Source organism: Pistacia vera, unplaced genomic scaffold, assembly GCF_008641045.1.
Source record: "Pistacia vera cultivar Batoury unplaced genomic scaffold, PisVer_v2 Contig1663, whole genome shotgun sequence".
NCBI lineage: Eukaryota > Viridiplantae > Streptophyta > Magnoliopsida > Sapindales > Anacardiaceae > Pistacia > Pistacia vera.
Genome location: NW_022195751.1, coordinates 1 through 11,481, shown reverse-complemented (window position 1 = coordinate 11,481; position 11,481 = coordinate 1). Strand labels below are relative to the sequence as shown.

The following is an 11,481-nucleotide window of genomic DNA, read 5'->3' as shown; positions in this document are numbered from 1 at the left end:
CAAAAACTTGAATTAAATAAGGTAAAAACTTGTTACCTTAGTTCCTTAGTAGCTAGGAGATCTTCCAATTACAAGAGAAATTAGCAAAAGAAAGTCCACAACAAGTTGAAAGAGAGAATTCAACCAAGGGGAGAAAAATGCTAGGGTTTTTGAATTTTTCATTCTATTAAAAATTGAATATCATTTTCTTCATATTGAATTATAGATGAACCAATAAACAATTCAATAATTGTTCAAGGATGCCCTTATACAATTTCATAATTCTTTTAGGGTTATAACTAATTCCATAACTATGAAATTGGATTAACATTTAATCATAATTAACAATTTAACTCTTAAGTTGTGTTTGGTTTGAGGTGATATAAGATTAATCCTGCAATCTTTGTTTAGTTTTCAAGATTCTCTCATTTTGTTGTAAAATAATAAAATATTACGTAGTCTTTTATTGTTAGTAAAATTGAAAATTGGTGTATATATGTGTAGGATATATATATATACACACACCGATTTCAGTTTTAAAAAATTATGGATCACCAAAAATGGACCAAGCATTTGGTTTTTAGGAAAATTAATTTATTGTAATCTCTTTCCACAACTTTTATCATCAAACTATTAATCTGTACGTTTAATTATTAATTAGCTAAGAGTTTATTAATAAAGATGCTAATCTAGTTACAATGTCATTGGGATCTCTTTCCACAACTTTTATCGTCAAACTATTAATCTGTACGTTTAATTATTAATTAGGTAAGAGTTTATTAATAAAGATGCTAATCTAGTTACAATGTCATAGTCATAGTTGACTCAATAATGATCTTATCTCACACAAATTACTCTTTGTCAATGTTTTAAAACCCAACCTTAGGGAAAACCCAACAAAGTTGCCGGGTCCCAGGTTGATAAAAACTTCTAAAATTTAGCAAATATACCCTTAAAAATTAAGAAGTTCCTATAAGTTTGAAATATAGTAAACACACCCCAAATAAAAATCGGCTGATGATTGGTTGGCGGCAGCGACACCCTAGATGTAACCCCAATCATCCCTTGAGCCAATTTCCCTTAAAATATACCCAAGATCTGGCCGAAATAGGTTCGATTTCAGCCAGATCTCACCAACGCCGACGTTGGTATTCCAGGCTCGATCTCATCGATGCCGGCGTCAACAACCTTCCCCATCACCCAGAAACTACTCCTTTTTTCCTCTCGACCAAAACCCACCTCAGCCCACCCTCTTTAGCCTTGCCAATTGCCGGCAAAAGCCGGTTGTTGCCGTTGTCAGTTTTGTTCGATTTCTGGTTGATTTACTCACCGGAAATCAACTCCGTCACCACCATTGTATTCAGTGTCACTTTCTCTTCAAAAGCCCTAACATCCCGGTCATCAATTGTCTGCCGATCATCCTCCCAAATCCTAGGGTTTTGGGTGAATGGGAAAAAATATAAACTCGGCCTGTTAAGCTTCCGAGTCCCGGTTGAACCGTTTAAATCGGCTGGGTTAGGCCGGGTTTTCAAACATTGCTCCCTGTAATTAATAAGAATTTGACTGCGTAAATATATATATATATAAACCTAGAAGGAAACTCGTGGAATCCTGACGACCAACATTAAACAGAAACCAAACTGAACAGCCATCCATTGCAAGCATGCACATTTATTAGAGAGAAAGATGAATTGATTTTAAGAACTTTATTAACTGATCAATATTCATCCACCATAATCACACATTGAAAACACACATTTGTTTTTTCCAGGACACTCCTCAAAACAGGAGCCACAATGTTGAGGATCAGCCTGAACATCTACACATTTTCCATCGCAGCAAACGAGTCCATAGCCACAAGCTGTTCCACAAGCTCCACAGTGGCTTGAATCTTTCAAAGTATCCTTGCAGAATTGTCGAAAACAACACGTGGTACCACCCCATGGATTCTTCTCACGATCCAAGCACACTCCAGGATCAGTAGCACATGACAACACTCTTTGCCTTCCACGTAAAGCGGAACGGAAGAAGTTTAAGTGCGTTGGAGCATCATCAGAATCCTGAAAATTACCCAGTTGGCGAGCTGCATGAGTAACATTAATGATCACATGGGAGGTTTTGATGAGTAGTAGAAGGAGAAAGAAAGGCCGATAGCATGAAGAGAAAGAGAGCATGGAAATTCACAGGAAAAACTCGGCATGGGTGTGGTTGGAATATTGAGTTCTAAGTGTAGTAGTGATTACTGGAGAATAAAACTGTAGCAGCTAAGACAAGGAACCAGGATTGTCTATGCAATTAAAAATATTGAGCTGTTGAACTGCAACAGGAAGAGACACTATCATTACGTAGGGGATGAACCTAATAAGTTTCAAACTATTAAATGGGTGATCATGATGTGTAGAGGAGAAATTCATGAATCTGACTTGGATGAGTATATGTACAGATGCTGATGAATGCCTGATTTTGTTTTCCATTTAGTCAATGAGATTCTTGCAACTAATGTGGCTAGGCATGCATGAATCAGGCAGAAGAGTCCAAAGTGTCAAGATTCTTACTATGGAAATTCAATTATGTTTTGGAAATGCATGCATTTGCTGCTAAAATAAATAATTTGCTTGTATTTTAACCCGAGTCTACAAAATAAATGGGAGACATTTTTAAAAAGATAATAAACGCACGCTCAATCTATTAGAAAAACCTAAAAGACTAGTCTGGTAAGGGGTGAGAGAGCCCTTAGGCTTATTAAGTATCATACTTGGTGGGTTTGAGATCCCGATATGAGATCCTAGTATTGCACCCTTCTTTAAGAGTCACCATGGATATGTCCTCCACCTTAATCTAATAAGTTATTTGATGTAACACCTCCTCCCAGGGAGAACCCAACCTAAAAGACCAACCACCTCAATCTAATCAGTTATTTGATACAACACCTCCTCCTAAGGAGAACCCAAAACACCAGCCTCATAGAAGTACCAATATTGGAACTTAAGTTCAAAGGAGAACCCAACTCAAAAGACTGACCTGATAAGTGAGAGAACCCCTAGATGAGTATCACACTTCATGGGTGTGAGACCCCAAAGTGGGATACTCCCACAATCCTTTATGAGAAGATCAAATTTCTTGCATAAAACTTGAAATTTTAGATTGAGAATCGAGTCTAAAATTAATTGGATCACAAATTTAAACCCAAAATGGTTTTATGGACCGTGACATTATTAGGCCCTCTAATTTATGGGCTGGCTTAAGAGCTTCATCCTGGCTGTCGAGTTTAAGCCCTGAAAATGGGCCAAACCCCGATCCAATAGTGTTTCAAAAATATTTATCTTTAAAATGCTTTTGAATACCTTTTGTTAATACATATACAGAAACAAAAGTATAAAATTGGTGCCGTCCTGGACACGCTATGAAGGAGGGTGATGGAGCTGGTCCATCTTCAATCGCATGATCTATGCATAATTCTCCGCAATTAGACGGTGGGAGATGAGAGTCTTTACAAAGTAGTCTACATTCGAAGCTATAATAAGATTTGTTTTTTTCTTCGTCACAAGATGCTCCAGTGTCTGCTCTGCATGTGAATGTGATCTTTGATCCAACGTTGAAAACCCCATTCCATTTTAAAGCCCGTGACAGACAAGAGTCGATTCCATCGGACCCACTCATTCAACCCATCTAACGTTGATCCTTCAATTCAATTATATCAGATTCCATTTGCTGCATATCCGGATTATCTTCTCTGTTCCATCTTTTAAGTTCAATAAATTTATAGCTGTTGGTGCGATGTCTCTATAGATTGATATCTTTGTGAGTTGATGATGGGATAGATTTGTAGTTTCCAATTTCTGTTCAGTCTGTGATGTTTATCTCTTTGAGCCAAATTCAGAAGAGGGTCTTTTCATGACAACTGCACAAATTCTATCATAATTGGCCTCCATCATACCAAACAAAAAACACACAGAATGGGTTCACCAAAGCTGGCATTTTAGCTCAAAACTGGAACAGACCCATATCTAATTTGAGTTTACTTTGTGAAAAAAATTACCAAAACCACAAGCTGAAACAACTATTACATTGTTGTAATTAATTAGCTCTGAAAAAAATGTGATGGTCCTGTACTTTTTTAATAATGAAGTTTGCTCCCTGTCCAGTCAAACTGCAGTTTGTCGTACACTTCTGGAGGTCAAAAAAAAAAAAAAAAAAAATTTAACAGTGATTAAATATGTTAAAGAAGACAAAAACTAAACTCTATTTTACTTTATGGAACTTTCTGCCAGATTTTCCTGGGCCATCCTGGTCAGCTGTACCTTCAAATAATGCTAGTAGATCCAAACTCATGAGTGGAAAATACAATACTCAAAAATAGATTTCAGAGTAAGATTCTATCATTTCTCATTATATCCAGTTATCATAAAGTTAGACACAAGGCTACTCATTTTCCAGATAATACAAAACGTTGAATAAAAATAATAGGAGGAAATAGAGGGGCGCTGAAGAATGGAATTGGCTGGAACAGTCACGGGGAAGTGTTCCATACGTAATTGCTTACAAAACTTATATAGTATTATACTCTTTCCTCTCCAGAGAAGATCACTTCTTCTTCTTCTTCTTCTTCATGAAAACAATATGTCTAGCAGCTCCATGGCATCCATTTCTAGTTCCTTTTTATCAGCTTCATATAGAGATAATGAGAGACCAGACCTTGAAACCATAAGGGCACTTGTCATTTTAATCAATCAATACATTCTTGAATTCATAACAAATGTAGAAAGATGGCAGTCTCTAAAAATGAGATGCACCTCCAAGATAAATATTCAAAAGCAGGAGTTCTTCGAATTCTCCGAGCAGTCGGTTCTGTCAAATCTTTACTGGGGTATAGACTGTATCGAAGCTGCAATTCAGGCGAAATGGCCTGAAGAGATGACTTCAAGGCTGAAAAATTCAGAGTCAATGCTTCAGGTAACTGCATTGCTTGATGAACATGAAGTCACAGCTGGAATTCCAAACCGTTACTTGGTTTGTTGCTCTTACTTTTACCTCTCTGTGGTTAAGAAGCTCCAGAAGGATGAGTTGCAGGTAGCACTGCATTTTCTCCAAGCATTATCAGTTTTCCCAAGACTGATAGGAACAGAATTAGCACCAGAACTTTGCCAAAGTCTTTTTCCTTCAGGCACCATGTCTAGGAGGAACTTGGAATCTTTTTACCTTGAGGACTTTGGTAAAGAAAATGCCACTGAAGCCATGAGGCAGATGGCGAAAAGATACAAACATTGGTTAATGTATTATCAGGTCTTGATATACAAAGAGGCTCCACTGGTGCACTCTGGACAAACAGATATTTCATCTCCTCATGTAGAAGCAAATTATTCCACGTAAGTGCCCCTTTATGCTCATCTTAATATTACAGGAAAATCTTGTGTAAATCTAAACTGAAGCCTGCCATATGACCTTGTTATTTTGTCTTCTTTTATTGTTTGTTCATTAAAATTCTCCTAGTAAAATTGTTAAGAAACTACAAATGCCCCTGCAAGATCTCTTTATAATTTACTATTTATGAACAGGCAAGATGTATCCAGTGGTACAGAATCTTCGAAGGCAATTGACCATGGACACACCTTGCAAACTTATTGTAACGTATGCTTTGAATTACATTTTTTTTTTCATCTCTAGTACTCCGTATCTAAGTTGTTATGTGCCAATGAGGACTCTCAGTTCTAAATCTGTTTTAAGATTCATATATTGCCCATATATAAGATAAAATACAGTATGCATTTACATATTTAATTTTCTTGTGATGTGTGACGATATTAATGCAGTATGCAAAGGTGCATCCACTTGATCCTCATGAAAATATAAGTGATGGCAAAACATATGAACCTAAGGGAAGCAGAGAAGTTTCAGATAGTAAAGCTTTAAAACGTTTAAACCAAGTTCCGAGGTTACCACTTCAAACTGGCAAACCGGGACAAAATTCAAGCATCAAATGCATCCAGGATATGCTGCAAGAATCTCAATTAGATGTGTTAAGCTCAGTTGATTCATGCTCTGCTGATTTTGAGGTAATTGTTTAGAATGCATTATTGTGTGCTAATGATTTTGTATTTTACAAAATAACATCAATGTTTACCGGTTTGTTGTATCACATTTCTCACTACCTTTTTGTGATTAGGAAAAGCTGGAGATCAGCTTAATTGGAAATGAAAGAATAAATGCTGATAATCCACAACCAGAAACTTTTGATCAGTTAGGTTCACAGTCCTTGCTTATAGGTTACTTTTGTTGAATACCTTAAGCCTGCAATAGATATTTTTGTATCGAAAATTTCTGATTTTTTCCACATTTAAATGCAATGGCTTACGCAGGAAGCTGCAGGCTCACTGCTCTTTATCAAGCCCAGAGTCCACAGCAATAACTTTCACAAAAGCTCCTCAACATTCAATGCACAGAGAATCTAATGAACTATTGAATATCACCAAGGATTTTTCTAAGGGATTCATGAGTTCTATAAATGAATTAGATTTATCCATTTCTGAATTTGGAGATAAAAGATCAAATTACACTTTTTATGAAGAAGATTGTACAATTCAGAGAACATTACAGCCACAGAAAGTCCAGCTCTTTGAACACTTAACATCTAATTCTCTGGAGAAATATAGGCTTACTCAGATGGACTGCCACGGAAGTTGTACGAAGAAAAAGCAGAAATCGCAAGGTAGCAAAAGATTCGATGAAGATTATTCCCTTTGGGGAAGGAATTCCAAGAGTGAATTGCTGGAAATAATTGAGAAAGCCATTTCAAGCTTATGTTTCTCAGAAGAATTGAGGAAAGGTGACAAAGATTATGCTGTAGAAGTCACTGCCATTTATGAAATGCTTAAGAGCAAAACAGGAGTAAAATACGCAATTTTAAGGGATGTAATATTGGAACAGCTGCTGACAGCCATTTCAACCTCTAAAGAGGACACAGTAATAAGGGCATCAGTGTCTATACTAACAACTATCATTTCAGCCAATGTATCAGTTGTAGAAGACATCAAGAAGAAGGGTTTATGTTTAAGCGACTTAGCGCGTGCTCTTAAAAGAAATGTTCATGAAGCAGCTATCCTTATCTACTTGATAAAGCCATCTCCTACAGAAATAAAGACTTTAGAACTCTTACCAACACTGGCGGAGGTTGTGTGCACATCAGACATTTATAAGGGTAAGCCAAAACCAAATCTCCTGACACCTCCAGCTGCATCATTGATGATTATTGAAGTATTAGTAACTGCGTTTGACAATGCTACTAATAACATGCACTTGGCTGCAATCAATTCACCCCGCGTCCTCAGTGCCCTCCTAGATGTTACAAGATATCAAAAGCTGGAAGAATTAATCTCCTTGGCCACTGTTCTTGTAAAATGTATGCAGTTTGATGGACAAAGCAGAAAATATCTCTCTCAGTTTATTCCAGTGGCTCCACTTATCTGCCTCCTTCAGAGTAATGAGAAGCACGCCATGTTCATTGCTCTTGAATTTTTTCATGAGATCCTTCGCATACCAAGGTACAGAAGAAAAGGTTCAAATTCAGTATTTCATATTTTAAATATAACTAATCTGAAAATTAAGAAAACAAATTCATAAACTTATGCTTTGTCAAAATCAATCCCAGAGTTTTCACCGTCACAATAAGTTGTTTGAAATCTTTTGACTGGATGTGTATAGAAATTTACCACCAAATTAAAGTGTGAATAAGCATGAACCTGAATCTACTTACATTCATGTTACAGGGATGGTCTAGCATCCATTCATTCTGTTTTTAAGGACATTAGATGGAGCAACGTTACTGATGCTGCTAACAGCAAGATCCCAATCTTAAAGATGCCCTTCTGAGATTTCATTTTTATTGCAGATCATCAGCCATAGGCCTATTGCAGCGAATACACAAAGAAGGAGGCATCAACATTCTACAGACTTTAAAGCTTTCTCTCCAGCAATTGCAGCCTGATTACCAAATTTTTGCAGCAAATTTGTTGCTTCAGTTAGATGCACTGGTAAATTTCTAAATTATGGAAGCTATTCTCAGAAAAATGATCCCATCCTGCAGTCATATTGATGTTAGGCTAGATTTCAGAGAGGGTATGAATTCACCTATGGTAGTATAATTGTGATATATACCTAGACTCTTCCAGACTAATGTTACATGTGATAAGATGACCTTTCATTACCTGGCAATACTGTTTTCTATCATATTTAGCTACCACCAAATAAAATTTTATTCCATGTTACTTAAGCACAAAAGTATTAGGGAAGGCTTGAACTGACATAACCAAAAAATGAATTTATGCAGGAAAACTCATCTGGTCAAAGTGTGTTTAGAGAAGATGCCATGCAGGTCCTCCTCAAATCAATGGCATCAGAAGAAAGCTCTAACACACAGCTGCTATCTTCATTCATTTTCTCGAACATTGGTGGAACTTTTTCCTGGACAGGAGAACCATACACAGTAGCATGGCTGGTGAAAAAGGCAAGTTTGAGCTCATTTTGTCTTCGGAACATGATAAGAAACTTTGACTGGTTGGACCAAAGCCTGCAGGTAATTTGCATAAGAAATTAGTATTAGTATGGCATACACATATCTATAACTGATGATTACTGGTAGTAGCAATTATAGAATGAAGACAATTGCTTGAACTTGCAGGATGCAGGAATAGACTCATGGAGCAGTAAGATTGCCAAAAGCATCATTGAAATTGGGAAACCCGTCTTCCATGCTTTAGAGAAGGGACTAAAGAGTAATACAAGGAAGGTTTCTCGGGACTCTCTCACAGCTATTGCATGGCTTGGTTGTGAAATTGCAAAAAGTCCAAATAGCCTAAGATATTCTGCATGTGAAATATTGCTTGGTGGAGTTGAGGAATTTTTGCACCCTGGATTGGAGATTGAAGAAAGACTTTTGGCATGTCTCTGCATCTACAACTATGCTTCTGGTAAAGGTAATGTCATCTAAAGGAATATGAGGACATCTAATTACAGAGATAAATTAAGCCATAGCAGAACTTTACACAACCATGAGTAGCGTAACAGTCAAGTATGCAGTCTGATCAACCCGTATTCTGATACATTTTCTTTCTTTAGGAATGCAAAAAATAATCAATTTCTCAGAAGGAGTGCGGGAGTCATTGAGACGATTTTCAAATGTATCCTGGATGGCAGAGGAATTACATAGAGTAGCTGACTTCTATCTTCCCAACAAATCGGTTAGTAGTTTTTCTGATAATGTACATCTACATATTTACCATCAGTGACATTTATTCAATCACTTTCTTACCTATACTATTTACAACGGTAAGAGCAGCGTATCTCTTGTGTTCACACACCAATTCTGGAGGCAAGTTATAAGAACAGTGGTGCTGTAACCGCCCTTATCTACTACAAGGGACTGCTTTACAGTGGATACTCAGATGGTTCAATTAAGGTACGTTTATAGTGGATCGACTTGCAAATTAAATATATTGTTCTTGTTTGGACCATCCAAAATGACACAAAAATTGTGTTATTGAAAAACAACAATGGTGATGTATGAGTGAATTAAACAGGTGTGGGACATCACAATGCAATCGGCCATACTTGTATGGGACATTAAGGAGCATAGAAAGACAGTGACTTGTTTCTCTCTTTTTGAACCAGGGGATAGCCTTTTAAGTGGATCTGCTGATAAAACCATCAGGGTATATTGTATTCTTTATCTACAAAGACAAATTTTCTTGCCTTCATCTAGTTGAAGAGTCTGTTTTAAAACCCATCTTCGTTTTACAGGTTTGGCAAATGGTCCAGAGGAAATTAGAGCTAATTGAAGTTATATCAACAAAAGAGCCAATTCAAAAGTTAGACACCTATGGCAAAGCCATTTTTGCAATCACACAAGGCCACAGATTGAAGGTAATTATTTAACTTACAAATTTATCATGAGCCTTTGAAAGTTATATATCTCAGAAAGTTCCTACGTTCTTCTCCAGGTGATTAACTCATCCAGAACCGTGAAAGATATCTGCATGAGTAAAAAAGTGAAGAGCATGAGTATTATTCAAAAAAGAATTTATGCAGGCTGCACGGATTCAAGCATACAGGTTTGCTTAATGGTCTTATCTTGTAGAAACTCATGCATCAAAAGAAATCTTATATATTTGATGCATTAAAATCTTTTCAGGAATTAGCAATGACAAACTACCAGGAGCGAGAAATAAAGGCACCAGCTAAGATTTGGAGAATGCAAAGCAAGTCCATTAATTCGATTGTTGTGTATAGAGAATGGCTTTATAGTGCAAGTTCAATTGTAGAGGGTTCAAATATAAAGGTAAACTAATAGATTATCCTGTAAACATGTACACATATATTGCACAAGAACCTCAAACTTATTAAAGGAACAATACAGGAATGGAGAAGACGATGTAAGCCACAAATAACAGTTGTTCCAGAAAAAGGAACAAGTATACTAGCCATGGGAGTAGTGGAAGACTTCATATACTTAAATTGCAGCTACTCAGCAAGCTCTCTGCAGGTACTTTTTTCCAGCTTTCCGCACAGAAACAATCCGAGTCCATCAATCATATTCATCGATCTGATTGACGAAAGAGAAGATACTTTTCATACATAACACACATTCCTTGATTTGACTGCTACGTTGATGCATCAATACAGATTTGGTTGAGAGGCACACAACAGAAAGTGGGGAGAATATCAGCAGGAAGCAAGATAACAAGTCTCCTCACTGCCAATGACATTGTTTTATGCGGTACAGAGACAGGTCTAATCAAGGTTTGTTTATTTACTCATCTTACATATTGTGTTTACTTCTCTAAAGGGTTTGCTCTAATTTCCTCGATCATTATACTCAACAGGGTTGGATCCCTCTCTAGCAAAAACAGAAGTAGCAGATATTGTGGTGGCATTTTTACCAGGAGAACAAAAAGAGCTTGTGTTTAAATCAGAAGATCACAGCCCATTTTATATATATAGTTGATAGCAAAGCCCTTTTTTTTTTTTTTTTTTTTTTTTTTTAGGAGCTGTTAAGCCGGTTTGCATGTATATCAACTAATCTTCGGATCCTGAAGTTAACGACAAGGTATACCTCTAATGGTTATCTCTTAAATAATACACTCAAAAGTCATTGTTCAACCACTAGACCAACCAGGGATGTTTATTAACTTTGTCCAAACCAGTTTGCGTGTACATCGATTAATCTCTGGATCTTGAAGTTAACGACAAGGAATACCTCTAATGGTTATCTCTTAAGTAATACACCCATAAGTTATTGTCCAACCACTAGACCACCCAATGATGTTTATTGCAAAGTCACTTTGTATCGAACTATAGCTATACAAAAGAATTTGTAATATATATATATATTATGGTGGCAATAATAGAAAGCTTAAATGAATTAAAATTACATTACAAGCATATTGAAGTTGAAATTTTAAATATTTTTTCAAATAAAATGTTATTCATTTACCAATAATTTCCAAAAGT

At 36.5% G+C, this 11,481-nt stretch overlaps 1 protein-coding gene across 1 annotated transcript; it reads left to right on the top strand.

The window, feature by feature from the left end:
- Positions 1-4,596: 4,596 nt before the first annotated feature.
- Positions 4,597-11,003, top strand: LOC116125497 (putative E3 ubiquitin-protein ligase LIN-1). Its single transcript, XM_031411208.1, has 17 exons — positions 4,597-5,345; positions 5,535-5,607; positions 5,790-6,032; positions 6,143-6,216; positions 6,336-7,517; positions 7,865-8,006; positions 8,303-8,548; positions 8,654-8,948; positions 9,091-9,212; positions 9,311-9,430; positions 9,552-9,683; positions 9,772-9,894; positions 9,972-10,082; positions 10,163-10,309; positions 10,388-10,513; positions 10,654-10,770; positions 10,854-11,003. The coding sequence occupies exons 1-17, from the start codon at positions 4,600-4,602 to the stop codon at positions 10,869-10,871; spliced, it is 4,017 nt and encodes a 1,338-aa protein (XP_031267068.1). The 5' UTR covers positions 4,597-4,599; the 3' UTR covers positions 10,872-11,003.
- The last annotated feature ends 478 nt before the right edge of the window (positions 11,004-11,481 follow it).